Source organism: Chenopodium quinoa, unplaced genomic scaffold, assembly GCF_001683475.1.
Source record: "Chenopodium quinoa cultivar QQ74 unplaced genomic scaffold, ASM168347v1, whole genome shotgun sequence".
Lineage (NCBI taxonomy): Eukaryota > Viridiplantae > Streptophyta > Magnoliopsida > Caryophyllales > Amaranthaceae > Chenopodium > Chenopodium quinoa.
Genome location: NW_018744041.1, coordinates 1,982,008 through 1,998,687, shown reverse-complemented (window position 1 = coordinate 1,998,687; position 16,680 = coordinate 1,982,008). Strand labels below are relative to the sequence as shown.

At 36.4% G+C, this 16,680-nt stretch overlaps 1 protein-coding gene across 1 annotated transcript; it reads right to left on the bottom strand.

Moving 5' to 3' along the window:
• Positions 1 to 12,517: 12,517 nt before the first annotated feature.
• LOC110690520 lies at positions 12,518 to 14,073 on the bottom strand. The gene has a single exon (XM_021867373.1). The coding sequence runs from the start codon at positions 13,647 to 13,649 to the stop codon at positions 12,807 to 12,809; it is 843 nt and encodes a 280-aa protein (XP_021723065.1). The 5' UTR covers positions 13,650 to 14,073; the 3' UTR covers positions 12,518 to 12,806.
• Positions 14,074 to 16,680: the final 2,607 nt, after the last annotated feature.

The following is a 16,680-nucleotide window of genomic DNA, read 5'->3' as shown; positions in this document are numbered from 1 at the left end:
TTCCCACAGGATAGCACATACTTAATTGAGGATATAGCAGCAGCTAAGCAACGCCATACAGGCTGCCGCTGGTAGAAAACAACCTGGTAACGACTATTTAAAGTATGTTCTTTCTTCTTGTCTTCTTCAAATTTTATTAGTCTTTGAATGGAATTTTATCACTACTATGGGGGGCCTGAACAATCTAGTCTCTTTCTTTTAACCTTTTATATTCGGTTGTTATTGATCTTTTCCCAGGCTTTTTTGGTCACTGGTTTTCGGATGTATCTGAGTATTAATTATGCCTGACTTAAATAAGCCACAAGTTATTAGGTGCACTTGAGATTACATACATCTACTAGTGTTAGATGATAAAAGCTGATATAATAATCAGTTTAAATGGGTCGTCTTTCATGGTTTAATGGGTTGACATATCAAGTTTAACCTAGTTAATGATTTAAGCATGTAATAGCTTCTACATATTTACTTAATCAAACTGTTTATCTTGGTCTCATCTATAGTTTCTCTTTGAAGCTTCCAATAAACTAACATCTTCACATTATTTTGTTTAGCCCTATAGTTTTATTTTAGGGGTTTTAGATTAGTAACTAATATTTGTTCTAGTTCATTTTGGAATATTATATAATGTTGGCGAAGCAAATGCCCTGTAAAGGCATAAGAAAATTTTGTGGTGAGCCTAAAAAGAGTTGGATAATAAAATGGTTATTTCTTAATTTTTATTGATCATTAATTTGATTTGAAACATGAATGAATGAAAATAAAAGCTGTAGACATTGGTCTTTAGTTTGATCAAGATATGATTTTATTTTGTAAACACTGTTGGAAACAAGTTGAAACATATGTCCTCTATTCATTGGTCTTTAGTTTGTTTGGTTTTTGATAATTGTTGGAAAGAATTAGAATGGAAAAGAAATCCAATTAAGGAATTTGAAGAAAATAGAAGATTTTATGTAGAGGTGATGATCATGTGTTGGGTTGGGAATTTGGGATAGATTGTGCTTTAAAGTACCTACCCATGAAAACGTGGTGGGGTTACTTATTTTGGGTTGGGAATTTGGGATAGATTGTGCTAGACTTAACCCCTTATAAGTAACACCTTATCGATTGAGTAACTTTTATAAGTAACTCTTAAATTGGTAACCCCTGAATAAGTAACTTGTATAAGTAACCCCACAATAAATGCACCGAAATTGGATTGGGTAAGGTTGAATCACGCTATTTTAATACCCAAATTATTTAAAAATGTGTGGTAAAAAGCTTTTTTTATTTGTCCGATAAATTCTAAATCTATTCTATTTGATTTTTTTTTTGAGGGAATATTCTATTTAATTTTTGGGTAATGCTATACATATAAGCATTAAAAACACTCTTGGAAATAGTATAAAATTAGGAATTCATGACAAAAACACGCTTAGATCAGTGTAATTAGTGTGAATTTGTCATGATTTTCTAAATTTAAACAATTTTCAAGAGTATTTTTAATGCTTATATCTAAGCTTAAGGGCTATGTATGGCATTCTCTTTAACTTTTTCAAATTATCCTCGTATTTACTTTCCAAAAAAAAAAAATCCTCGTTTTTGGAGGAAATAATGAGAGAGTGTTATATGAATTGTATCTTGTCACTCCCTCTTTTTTTCCCACAACATTTTAGCATAATTATCAAAACCATACATAGGAATTTACTTACTCCCTTTGTTCCAATAAGTTGGTTAAGTTTTTCATTTTTCCCCTCGTTAAAAGCCAAGTCGATTTGCCTATCAAATACTGAATTGTAGCTGAGTTCATCTTCGGCACCAGCAAGGTCCCCCTGAGGGGGCTAGGGAAGACTTCTCTCTGCAAAAAAAGGAGATAGGCGCTAAAATCTCACCGGTAGATGATATGAGGAAATAAGAAAGAAGCGAGCATTGGATTGAAGAAGCTGATTGCCAACTCGACTCATTTTTAAAAGCGGGGGGAAGGGATCTTTTTTATTAGCGATGGAAAAAGAGGAGCAGATTTGACACTATTCTTTCCTGGCTAATATCTGCCTTCTTGTGCTAAATCACAGCACTGAAATCTGGTTCAATTAGGCTGAAACTCGCCCTTGGTCAGATAACCAAGAATCAAAGAAAATTTTGGTTATATATAATCTCTCTTTATTTTAGTGATACGTCTCACCTTTTACTTTGTGCTAAATAAAAGTACAACATGTATTTCTTACTCCTTCCGTTCCTGAATGATAGTCACTTTTGCCATTTTTAATGACTCAAAATGTTAGTCACATTTGATTTTTTCAAGTACCATTAATATTATTATTTTTTTTTATCAAAATTCTCTAACATTTGCAAAAATATTTATGCAAATTTAACTTTCCCATGTATTTTAATTACTTTCTTTCTCTACTTTTTTACATACACAATGTAAATTTACTTTTTTTTAATGTATTTTCTTTAAATCTCCTTAATTCCCGTGATTTTTTATTCAAAAGTGACTATCAATCGGGGACGGAGGGAGTATATACTTGATTAAATTATGACTAACTTAACTATTTTCTTCCACTTGCAATTTTATACTCATTCTTCTTGCATTATATATTTATATGTACGTAAAACGAGTTTAATTAGATTTCATGTGAAAACTAAGGAAAAATAATGGAGTGTAGCTATAGTTGCATGTTCAAAGCTTATAAATGAGTCCAAATGTCCAATAAGTAAGCTTTAGTCTTGAGAATTTATTTATTCATTTTATTTATTTTTACTCCAGTCGAGAAAAGACAATTTTAATCATGTCTGTAACTCCGTATAAGTATATCTTCCTTTTAAAAGAGCGTAGTCACCCTTGTGCCTCTTGGTTTTCATATTGGTTTTGTTGGGCCATTATTGGCAGCTTTGTCTTCAGATTTGCTGGGCGTACATCCTAGTTTGGATAATTGGATCAATGGAATCATTTGCCTTGATTTCGAGTGAGGAAATGTGGATTTTTTAATACTTTCTCCGTTTGTTTGGTTTAGACACATATATTAAGGAGAGGAGAGAGAGTGAAAGATAATGATAAAACAAGTGGGGTAGCTTATAAATGTAAGGTAAAAAACTTACCCCGAAAGAAAACCTGTGAATTATAAAAAAAAAAAATTCCTAAAAAGTAATACGTGTCAACTAAAAAGAAACGGAGGTAATACTATATTATCCATTAAATTTCTTTAACTGTACCATCGTAATTAAGAATAGTTTTTTTTTTTTTTTTTTGAGGAAAGCCGGTGTAATCATTAATTATTGGACAAAGCGTCCGAGAGTACATAAGGTGAAATTTCCGCAAGAACATGGTTCACCCAAATTTGTTCTACACTGAAAGGAACAAGCTTAGCTAAATGATGAGCAACTATGTTGCCATCTCTTTTGACATGAGCCCAAAAGCAAGAATTAAAGAAAGAACTTAAAAATAAAGCATCTTCTAAAACACTATCAAGATCAGAGAGGAAGACCATAGCCTTTTGACAGACGATCAATTAGCACTTGGCAATCGGATTCGATGATCACATCCCTATACCCGTAACTCTTAGCCAAATGAACAGCCATGCAGATAGCTTTACCTTCTGCTATCTCCGGAGGCCACCACGCTTTTGTTCTCCTAGTTGCAGCGAATACCACACCTCCCTCACTGTCCCGAGCCACAGCCCTTAACCCCACCTAGCCATCTTCCGAGAGAGAAGCATCAGCATTGATTTTTATAAAGCCATTAGGAGGTGCTTTCCAAGAGTTATTGCTACGGGTTTTTGCTTTTGCAAAGCTAACATGGACTTTCTTGCTGTACATACCAAAATCCTCACTTAGCCTTATTGCTCGAGCTAAGAGGATTGGATTAGGGGTGGTTTTGTTACTAAATACCTTCTGATTTCTCTCCCCCCCGATACACCAAGCTAAGAAAGCCGCACGCTGCTGCAGTTTTTTGCTCCCTTTCTTCCAGCTTGTAAGAAATTCACACGGATCCTCCATTACACTTGCATCAAACAAACCCAGACATCCATTATCTTCCCATAATTCCTGGACTCGAACACAGGTGAATAAAGCATGAGCAGTCGACTCCTCATCCAACCCACACCAAGGACACGTAGCATTGTCAATGAGATGGCGGTAAAAGAGCAGTGATTTTGTGGGCAGAGATCTGGTACAATAATGCCATAAAAAGTGCCTAACCTTTGGAGAGACCTCCAAGCTCCAAATGTACCTCCAAACTTGGTGAAAATCATCAAAATTACACCCCTTTCCTAGCATGTAGGCAGTCTTGGTAGAGTACAATCCGTCATTCGAAAAAGCCCATGTAAGTACATCTTTTGGACTCCTCAAACTCAACGGAATTGACAATATACATTTTTGATCTCGCTCATTAAAGTGGCTAGTAATCAGATCATTATTCCAATCCATACTCTTGAAATTTATAAGATCACTAACTTGATTGAGACCACCATTCTCACCCGTAGTCACACGACTGCCATGCTCATTCGCAAGCCACGCATCCTTCCAAATGTTAACTTGCGAACCCGTTCCAGTTCTCCAAATCAACCCCTCCTTCACCAAAGCTTTAGCACTCCAAATGCTTTGCCAAGAGAAACTACCCTCGTGCCCAAGAGCCGCATCAAGAAAAGAACAGTTAGGATAGTATTTTGACTTCATCACCTTACCAAGGAGGGAGTCCTCGTTGTGCACCAACCGCCAAGCCTGCCTTCCCAACAACGCATCATTAAAAATACGGAGGTCCTTAAAACCCATACCCCCCAAAACTTCGGAGTGCAAAGGAAAGCCCAACTCTTCCAATGGACCTTTCGATGAGAATCTTGCTGGCCCTAAAAGAACCTAGCCATTGCACTTGCAATTTTATCTATCACTGAGCAAGGAAATTTATAGACCCCCATCAAATACGTTAGAATAGCTTGAATGATCGATTTGAGAAGAATTTCCTTCCCTGCCCGAGAGAGCAACTTCTCCTTCCAACCCTGCAATTTCTTCCAAATCCTATCCAAAAGCGCCCCAAAAATCGCCTTTTTTGACCCCCCAACAACAGTAGGAATGCCAAGATACTTACCATGTCTGTCAACCTGTCGCATATTCAAAGTGCTCATAATTTCATCTTTTTGCTCCTGTCGAACCCCTTTACTGAAAGAGACCTCCAATTTTTCATAATTAATTTTCTGCTCGGATGCTACTTCGTACTGGTGGAGGATATCAACAATGACTTCACATTCCTGACGGTTGGCTCTAGCAAAAAGGAGACTATCATCTGCAAAAAGAAGATGAGAAACAGTAGGACCTCTGCGACTGGCTCTAGCCCCATGAATTTCTCCACTCTGAACCTTATTCTGCAGCATAAGAGAAAGAGCATCTGCTACCTGAATAAAAAATAAGGGGACAGAGGGTCCCCTTGTCGAAGCCCCCGAGAAAGGACCACATACTCTTCCATTAATAATAAAAGAGTAACGCACTGTCGAAACACACTGCATGATTAAGTTCTCCCAACGACCATCAAAACCCATAGTAAGTAACAACTTTCTCAAAAAACCCCATTCGACCCTGTCGTACGCCTTACTCATATCAAGCTTGAGGGCGATCGTACCTCTTTTGCCTTTGCTCCTATTATTCATAGTATGAAACATTTCCAAGGCTATAAGGGCATTATCTGTAATAAGGCGCCCCGGAACAAAGGCACTTTGATTTTCCGAAACGACATGAGGCAAAATCAATTTCAGTCTCATGACAAGAACTTTTGAAACAAGCTTATAGAGTACATTACAGAGGCTAATGGGTCTAAATTCGGAGGTGACAGTTGGATCATTGACTTTCGGAATCAAGGCAATATTAGTAGTATTAACATGATCTAAAGAGACAGAACCATGGAGAACACCACTAACAAAATTAGTCACATCGCCAATTATATGCCAAAATTTCTGATAAAAGATAGCATGCATACCATCGGGGCCCGGAGCTTTGTAGGGGTGCATTTGTTGAAGTGCAAAGAAGATCTCATCCTTAGTGTAAGGCTTCATTAAATTCGTGTTTTGCTCCGGAGAGATGGAACGTCTGACATGATTCAACACACCATCTAAATCTTCGTCTGAATGCATACTCGATTCAAAGATCCCTTTAAAATAACTAGTCACAACCCCTTCAATTTGGCGCATATCCACCTGCCATTCACCATCCGAATTGTAGAGCCTTTTAATTCGGTTCTTCTTTTTCCTCTGTGAAGCTTTATGGTGAAAATAACTAGTGTTTCTATCTCCGTCACGCACTTCAGTCATCCTCGATCTCATGTACTAGTGAGCTTCGTACTTATCAAGCAAGTCATCAAGTTCCTTCTCAAGCCTCAAACATTCATCACAACTTGCGGGGGTAATTACTCTCTCCTGCGCACATTTGAGGGCTGCTTCTTTTATCTCGATTTGCTTGCCAAGATCGTCAAATTTCTCCTCACTCCAATTCAAAAGCTTACGCCCCACTACCCTTAGCTTACCCACGACATTCTCTCCTGCTGCTTCACTCCACGCCCTCCTAACAGTGGCTTCACAAGTCTCGTCCAGTAGCCAGGCCGATTCAAACTTAAAGCTCTTCCTCCCCTTTTTCTTCTTTTTGGTACTCTGCTCGAAACGGGTAATAATCGAAGTGTGGTCAGACTGATACTTCAAGAGATGCTCCACAACAACGTTGGGGTACATACGAAACCAAGAAGGAGAAGCTATGAACTTGTCTAACCTCTCCCGAATTTTTGTAGCTTCTGTCTGCCCCTTTTCCCATGTCCACCACTGCCCTTTAAACCCAAGGTCTCTAAGTTCGCAGTTATTCATGACCTCTCTGATATTCGGCATCTCTCTTCGATCCTTGTTCGAACCACCCTCTTTTTCACTGCTCGAAAGAATCTCATTGAAATCGCCTCCGAAAATGATAGGCAGAGAAGTATTCTCACACAAAGTTTGGATGAGCTTCCATGTTAAATGTTTATGTGACGAATCCGGCCAGCCATATATTCCAACAAACCTCCATTTGACTCCCTCCTTAACTACATCACCACAAATGTGGTTTTGCGAGAAAGAAACTAGCGAAAAGTCCACTTTTTCTTCATTCTAAAACAGACACTAACCCCCAGACTTCCCACAACTTGCAACACCAAAAGCGTTGGTGTAACCAATTTTATTTTTTATACCTTCGACATCCACTTTACTGATCATGGTTTCAGATTTGAACACCAAGTCAGGGGCATACAGAGAACTCCATTTACGGAGTCTACGAACTAACCAGGGGTTGCCCATCCCCCGACAGTTTCAACATAATAAACTCATTGGGATTGGCGGGGTTGGCTTAAACCAACCTCCGCCATTACATCATCAACATACTCTAGAGCAATCAACTTTTGTTTCTTCCCTACTCCATCCGTACTGTCCCCTGCCAAGTCCTCGAAAAGAGAGCTAGCATCTCGCTTGGTAAGCACTGGAGTAGACCCTCCCTTATCCACCCCTCCTTTCTTCTCAATTCTCTTCCATGACTTCCCACCAACAGGTTTATTGGGTACCTTATTGGAAGCAGCAAAGGAAAAGATAGCAGCATCATTAGTTTTTCGCACACCAAATCATTCTCAGCAGCCACACTTTCTACCTCTTTTTCCTTCACACCCAGATTAGGTTCAGCAATCGAGGTAGAGTTCGGGCGCCCACTAGTGATCATTCTTTGCTCTGTTTCATTCTCTGCAGATGTCTGTTGTTCCCCTTCTTTAGTTACAAACAACTGACGCTTCCCTTTAGTGATCTGAGCAAGCTCTTCAACCTCTTTGGCACGGCCCTTCCTTGGTGATGCGCGCAGGAAAAGACCCCACCCTAATCGCTTCTCTTTCTCATCCTCTGACGCAGCAAGGCAATCCCTCTCAGAGTGACCGATCTCTCCACAAGCAAAGCAGAAGTAAGGTAGCCTTTCGTACTTAAATTCAACTTTGAATTCATTCCCTCCCCTAGCCTTAATACGCTGAAAACGCCGCAAAGGCCTAGTAACATCAAGCAGCAATCGCACTCTCCTGTATCGGTTCAAACCTAAAGCATCATCTTCTATCTCAATCAGTTCACCTATTCCCGCAACTAGGGCTTCAATGTATTCATTCGATCTACAATTAAAGGGCAATTTGCAGATACGAACCCAGAAAGGTGAGAGATTCAGGTTAACCTGATCAGGTTGTTCATCGCCTCCTACTTCATTCAACACAATGAGATGATTATCCCAGCACCAAGGTCTACCCTTCAATACCTTCTCCTTATCTCGCCAATGAAAGAATTGAAAGCCATACAAATTAGGGCTTAAGACCCTAATAACCATCCCCTCCGATGGCGCCTAGACCTTCAACATTGTGCGCTTAAAGGCTTCCACATTGTAGGGTCTAGCCGTGCATAAACGCCCAACCAACAGTAGTTCGAGGTTTCCCTCAGATTTTGCAGATTCAATATTACCTAAATCAATAACACTCTCTTCATCATTCTCCAGTTTTAGAGAAGAGCACTTGTCAATCAAATCCTCCTCCGTGGGGACGGAGATCAGTCGTTTGAGACGGAGGTCGTTCCTTTTTCGCAAGAGAGCAAAACCCTATCTTTCGAGGGAGTCTTTAAAACAGAAACAATTAAGAATAGTTAAATATACTTTGCTTGGTCTTTTTTACTCCGTAGTTGACATATTTTTTTTTTAGGGAAATATTCTTTGGTAATATATTTTTTTCTTCTCTTAGGGTAAAATAAATAAATAAAATAAAATAAAATAAAATTACTGTTTAATTTTAAATGCTTATCAAATAAAAACTCTATAAAGTGATTTATTCCGTGTAATTTTAAGTTTGTTGGTTAATTATAGATATGAATTATAGACAAGATGTGATAAAAAGTTAGACCTATGCATAAAAAATTGTGTCAGGACCTGTAAAACAATGTCGTGTTTATCGGGCTAAGAGCAAGTTTAGCTTCAAGTCTTAAGACTTGGATGTGACATCATTTTTTGTGGTCCCCATTGAAAATAATGTCATCAAATTCTTGTTAAAAATCACTAAGACTTGCACAAATTTATCACTTTATCCCTAAGACTTAAATATATGGCATATTATATGTAGAAAAGTGTAAATAAAAAAATAATAATAATAAAAATAATAAAAATAAAAGTGAGGTAGGTTCCAATCTCAATTCTTAAGTTGAGTCTTAAAATTTCAAGACTCAAGACTCAACTTGAGACTTGCTTGAGATTTAAGAAGAAAAATGGAAAAAGTCTTAAAACTCAAAATGACAATGTTACCACAAGTCTTAGGATTTGGGGCTAAACTTGCTCTAAACTTGGCTTTTGAACTGAAATATGTTGCCTAAACCTGTACCTTTTTTTGGGCCAGTCCAGATTGGCTATCGGATCGAGTACTTGATGATCACCTCTATCAATTTTGGACTTGTCCTTGTCAAGCACATCTCCATTGGGTCTGGCTAAGCTCAACACACAAATACACAACTGAGCCCACTTGTTACATGTGTCATGTCAATATATTCAAATGGCAGCCCAATCACTACCAATCTCATGTGCTATTGTGTTATCGTATTTGCGTGTCTAAGCCAAAATTTAACCTATTGTATTGTACTTTTTTGTGTCAAATTTTGTCGTGCTTGTCAAGCTTCTTCGAAGGAAAAAATTATCCTTGGCTCATGACCCAACAACACAATAAAATAGCGTGTTGTATCGTGTTGTGTTACAATTAGCTCCATCTCATGTTGAAGTAAATTCCGTTATGTAAATCTTGAGGGTGAGAATCTCCCATCCCAAAACTTTAGAGCTAGCAAGTCAATTTGAACCAAGTTTACTCGTAGAACTAGAAGAGTAGTTTTGAAATCTTGGGGTGAAATAAGGGAATGTTTGAGGTTATTATGAAAAAGATTATCAAATAAATAACCAAAATCTTTCCATATTAAATCAAGTATGGAGAAGAAGTTGGTCACTCCCAGAGTAGGTAGAAGGGCCGTAGTTTTCTTACCTTAACTTAAATCTTCCATATTTTTGAGAAAAAAGATGGAGCAAGTCAAAATTTCTAAAACAAAGATGTGTTACTGGTTACCTCAAGATTGAAAGGTCATTTTCTTAGCATTAGTCTAACACTAGGTTGGTGGTTATGTGTTTGACACATTAACACATATTAATTTAATACAGCAGATAAATGAGTAATAACAACATTAATAAGTCTAGATTTTATGACAAAAGTACACTATTTTTACAATATTTGATTCTATTTATGTTCAGAGTTACTACTTTTTTAGCTTTACAATATACGTCTAAATCCAAACTCCACCGATTAAATTAACAGTAATCTGTCTTATATAATGCCTTTTCAATAATACTCACTTAACTAAAGATTAGTGATCAAATTAATACAACTCCACAGTACTAGTGTCGTACCACTCCATTATATAATTGTTTACACAAATTTCGAGTTTAAATAAATGAAGACGGGAAATAAAGTAACAAATAAATTTATATTAATATGTGAATTTTGGGTACGATCTCTGTATAAAATTTTATAATAAAATAAATTAAGTCCTCTGATTCTGTTCCGCAGCTTGATGATGACACGTGTGTGACACCTGTAGGTTGACGTTTGATGACGTCGACTTGAGTTTGGATACAGGGTGACGTTTGATGATGTCAACCTGTATTTAAGGGTTTTGTTTGAATACACCTGAAGCTTAGTCCCGTTCAAATGTGTTTGAGCGTATCTGAACAAGTCGGCACGAGTTTGATATGCTTGTTGACTTACTTCAGAGATAATTCCGTTTGAGTTTTATGAACTCTTGGAATAATGATTTCTGGATCCCCTCAACTGATTGAGGAATGGTGTATTTATAGGAGATGAGAACCCCTTAAGTGGACTTAGTAGGTTTGGGCCTGGCCCATTTTATGACTTAAAAGTCTTTCAACCTGGTCCATTTAGTTTATTTTATAACCCGAATTTTATTTGATTAATTCAGATTATATATTTAGGTGGGCCAAAATTAATTAAAATGGATTATTCATATGACTTTAACCCAAATTAATTTATTTAATGTAATGTATGACAATCATAAAATTTCCGTGTCTACAATAATAACAAGTCAAAAAGACATTTTATAATTCTCATAAATGACTTCCACCACATCATAACAAAGGGAAGACGAATCAAAAGGAAATTGCATGGGAATTCGCATTTTTCCTTTCTTTGTTTTCGAGTATTTTTTGGCACTCGAGAAAAAATAAGCTTATAAATATGATTAATTTTTTTTGATAATATAAAAAAAATTAGGCGGGAATGTAATAAAGGTTACTACCATCAAACTAGTGAAAGCGTGACACATTTTTTGGGGTTTCGTAATACGGTCAGCTACTCCTACTATATTATCTACAATTTCTGACCTCTACCCTCTATTTTTTCACTGGTCTTTTTCACCAAGGACCTGTTTTTTACCTAATTTACAAAATGACCCATCTCCTAACCCCCAAAAAATAATTTTTAAAAATTGCTTTTTTTCAATTTTTATTATTATTAAAAAAAAATGAAAACAAAAGATAACAAGATTTCAAGAGGGAAAAAATCAAGGATTTAACATTGACGATCAAAATGAATTTTTATTGTATTTTCTTCTCATTACTTCCAAATTTCCCACTAAAATCAAGGAAGATAAACAAAGAAAAAAATTATTCATATTCATCTTTTTTGGAAAATGGCCAGTAATCCTACAATTTTTGTCAGTAAGAGAGTAATAAAACACAGTAATTATTTTACAAATGGTAAGTAATGGTAAGTAGTGATGAATAAGAAATTTGATTACGGCTTTACTATCCTAAACACTAAAGCACTAAACTAGCTAGAATCTAGTGTAAATTCAAAATGCCTGGCATAAATTTAGTCCCAAAGTTTTTTTCAAAAAAGGTAAGAAAGACATCTCATTTCCTAGCAAAACATCACATTGGACATTGGTTAATGTCATCTCAATTCTTACCTAATCATCAACTCAATGACACATACAACTCCAACTTCTCAAAAATTTATATTAATTGTGTTTGGGTACTAAAATGGTCATACCCATTTTAGTCTTGGGTAACTCTACCCATATAAGCCCAAAGGGCATAAAAAAGGTATAAAAGGCCCCAAATAAGTCAAATACATCAATATGGCCTTCAACGGCCCACATATGTAATTTTAGGGCTCATAAACCCACTTATGTACTCATATAAATACCCCTCAAAGGGCATAAGGTAAAAGAAGATCACTCTTATCATCTAAGATGACCATACTCCTCCACTCTCTCTCCTAAACTCCTCTCAAAATATGCATTGTTTGGCAACTAACTTGGGCGTCGGAGGCTCCGCCCCGGGTTCAATCCCCGGGGCTCGGGGTTCATTTTGCAGGTCCATTCAAGGCCCAAATTCGAGGTTCTCAGACACCCCTCCAAGGCCCGGTTAGCTCATTTTTTGCCGAAACAAATTGAATAATAATTCACAAGAAATTTAGAAATACTTACCAACAAAAATGACTAATTTTACTACTATTCAAATGCATATAAAGTATACATCCGACCATTTTAACTACCAACATTTAATTGACATTAACAGCTACTATATCATATATCACCCCAATAACAACACTTTAGTCACTTCCTTAATAACCCTTCTCTTAAAGATTAAGAAAATTAATTCAAACAAAAAAAAATAGAGAGGTTGAAGGAGTAATTTTGACTAAGCTTTTCCATTTTTCATTTTTTTTTAAAAATTTTTAATACTTTGTATTTTTCTTTTTCCTTTTATCACACATTCGGACCCCAAAGATTCTTCCAAAAACGAGAATGAAATAACCCAATGACGTCCGGAAGTACCTTCCTCGCCAACCCTTTGTGCTGCTGCTGCTCGTGTTGCTGCAACTCTTTCTGGGCCCCACTTTCTTCACCGGAAACTGGATGTTCCTCATTTTCTCTCTCCTCCACGTCAGCACTCACCAGAATCTCCGGCGACCCAACTTCTTCTTTCACTTCATTTTTACTACTTTCTTCTTCATCATCAAAAACTGGAGGAAGAATCTCCGGCGTTAGAGAAGTAGATGACCCACAAGATTCTCTCTCCTCCACGTCAGCACTCACCGTTTTCTCCTTCTTTCTACTGCTACTTCTTCCATTGTTGTTGTCTTTCTTCTTCTTTGACGACGTCGTTTTCGTCTTCTCCGTTGAGGCAAGGTGCTCTTCGAAGGCTTCAATGGCTTGATGAATAAGCTCACTATGAGTGGAAGAATCCCAGCGATTCCAAAAATGGGAGAAACAATCAAAACAACAACAATCGAAGCAGGGAGATGAATGATTTGTAGTTGTGGGTATTAATGTAGAAAATGATTTTTTGTTGGATTTTTTCTTGCTTTTTTGGTCAAAATTTGAGTAAGAACAGTAGTTAAGAGTAGAAGATTTGAGGGAATGAGTAATCATGTAAGCGAGAGCTTCACGGTCTTGAAGAGAGAGAATGGAGATGAGAGTAAGAATCGCAGTTGGAAGGAGATGATTGAGTGAAGAAATTGGGTCATCGACATTGATAGTTGCAGAAGAAGAGGAGGAAGAAGGAGAAGGGTGAACTTTGCCTTTGTTTTTGCTTTTGTTGAGCTTCATGGTGAGTATTAATGGTGGTAAATTGATGGTGGGTTTTTGTGGGTTAACTTTTGAGTTTTGAGGAGAGAGAGAGAGAGAGAAGAGCAAGATTGAAGGAATGGGATAGGAGGGGGGCTAAGGACAAAGAGGGGATGGGGTTTGATGGGGTAGGGTTTCTTTCCTCTTTTTTTTGGGGGTGCTAACTATTGTTCTACTACTAGTTTGTTTTTATTTCCTTGGAGAAGAAGAAAATTTAGAGAAAATAAATTTAATTTTGTGTAATATTTTTTGTGATGAGGGAGAATAATACTTGTATTAGTTGATTTGTAAATTGTAACTAGGAGAAATACAATGGGCGTTAGCACTTAAGAAAAGTGATTTTGAGTTAATTCTGCAGAATGTGAGAGAAAACGTGTCGTTAAAGGAGAAAAAATAGGAAAAAATTGGATTGTGTAAATTGGTTTGAGTAAGTTATAATAAGAGTTATGGGACATGTACTTAAAATTTCAACACAAGTGTTCAATTCATAATACATTCAACTTATAATGGAATAAGGACATTGAATTGGATATATTAATGTTTATGAAACTTAAAATTAATGGTAGAGTCATTCCAGATGATTCAAAATTTGAACATCAAGGCATTAAGATGCAGGTCTATTAATATTTTATTTGATACATATCAACATACTACCTCCGCTAACTATTATTTGCAACAAAGAGGTTTTATTTGTGAGATATAAAATATTTCTTTGTTGCAAATAACAGTTAACGAAGGTAGTATTTTTCATAATACTTACTTTTTTTGTTCTATCCTTAATAATAATTAAGTTAATCAATAGTTGAAGTTATGCATTGGTAAACATAAAAGTGAAATTGTTGCAAATAAAGAGATTAATGGAAGAAATTCAATTCAAGGTAAACTAAGAATGCATTATTGTCATAAATTTAGTAATATTTGTTTCTTTTTACAATTTGTCTTTAAAAAAAACTAAAGTGGATGAAATATTAATTTTTTTTCAAAATTATTTGAAAAGGAAGGAAATATTGTGACATTAACTTCAAGGAAAACAAAAAAGGTAAGATAAAACATGTTGTCAGGTGAAGATAATAATGATAAGTTTGTAGTGTGTACATAGGTTTGAGTAATTTACAATAGGATTAAGATGTATGCGACGTCTCACGCTTGCTTGAATATTTAAGAAAAGGGTGCAACTTACTTTGTCTTTTTTGCTCAATTTGACTTTGACAACTTTTGAAACGTGTCTTAAACCATGAATATCTCCATAAAAATATATATATATAACAAAAAAAAAATAGGGGTATTTGCAACTCGGTTTAGTGTGGTTTGGACCCATCAAACCTAACCACATTTCCTACCCTAAACCTCACTTTATAAAAACTCGAACTGCACCACAAAGTATAAATAGGTGTGGTTTGCGGTATAATCAAAAAAAATTTAGAAATTGCAAAACCCAATAAATTTTAAAGTTTCTTTTGTATATATTATGATATTCATAACTTACAACACAAAAACTAATTTAATATTGGGAAAATGGAAACTAAAAATCCAACTTTTACAAGGTCTGATAAAAAAAATCCAACCTTTAAATAATCTCACAAAAACCCAACTTTTGCACCCTACCTTCTCCTACAGATCCATTTGACCTTTAACCTATTAAACAGATAAAAAAGTAATTTTTTTTATGATTCTCTTAATTTCCCTTCTCACTCCTCCTCTTTCTCTCTCCTCTCTCCAACAACCTACCAAGGCACCACCCACCAATTCTGCCACCCCAACACAACCCACCAAAACCCCGGCCACCCCAACCAACCCCGGCCCACAAAACTCGACCCTAACACCAACCACCCTAAACCCCGACCACCCCAGAACCCCAGCCACCCACGAAACTCGACCCACAAAACCCCGACCCTTACACCAACCACCCTAAAAACTCGACCACCCCAGACAACCTAAAACCCGACCACCCTAGGCCCCAGGGGACGGGAGTGGCCAGGAAGGGGTGGGGGTTATCGGATTTGGATGGAAGGGGGCTAATTTGGGTCGGGTTTAGGGTGGAAATGGGTGAAAATGGGTTGGGAGGTGTAGGGAATAGTTTCAAGCCTTTAAAATCCCACTAGCTTGAACCCCACTGTGATCATACACTAAAGTACGGTGGCGTCCAAAAGGGAAGAAGATAGAGCAAAAGAATCGCCAACAAGTTTTTAAGGAACTTTTAAACCGTTCACGAGGTGAAGGTTACACCCACTAACGATCCAAAAGATCGTCAACTCCATAAGGTCATGAACCAAATAAGGGTCCGGGGATGATGGTACAAATCCAACCTAAAAGAGACTGAACCTGCCCTAATAATAGGCCTCTACTTTATTCTGCTCGTATTCATGTGCGCTTTCTGACTAACATGCAATCAATAGGATTAACCCTAAACCTGTTTAATCTATGTTGGTTGAATTTAATGCACAATTAAACTATTATTGGCGATCACTTGAATTTATAATCACAATTAACCTAACAAGATTATTAATTATCTTATTAAGCGTGATTGCAAATACCAATTCCCTTTAACCTGCAATAAAAGGTGATCAAGCAATAAATAATAAGCATCAAGCAACATAATAAATAATCAACATCATTAATAACAATAATATCAATCATAATCATAATCATCATGTTAAAGCATAGCAAGATCCTAGGCATGATACTAACAAGATTAATAACAAATCCTAGCATGTCACTAAACAATAAAAATCAAATCTTTAGCCCTAACATGATACTAGCAATCATAAATATTAGGAAGAGAATAAAAGGCATCATAGCAATCATATTTGATATTAAAATTAACCTAGACATGATACTAGGAATATCATAATAACAATATAAACATGATTTCTACATCATAATATCAATTAATCAATTAAAGAACTTAAAGTACTTACTTGGATGTCTCGTACCTCTTTCTAATAACAAAATACACACGTTAGTAACTTCAAGGAAAATAATAATCAAAACAATTAAATTAAATAATTGAAAG

Excerpts from the sequence above, each read along its gene's own strand:
- LOC110690520 (XM_021867373.1), bottom strand. The coding sequence starts at position 13,649 with ATGAAGCTCAACAAAAGCAAAAACAAAGGCAAAGTTCACCCTTCTCCT.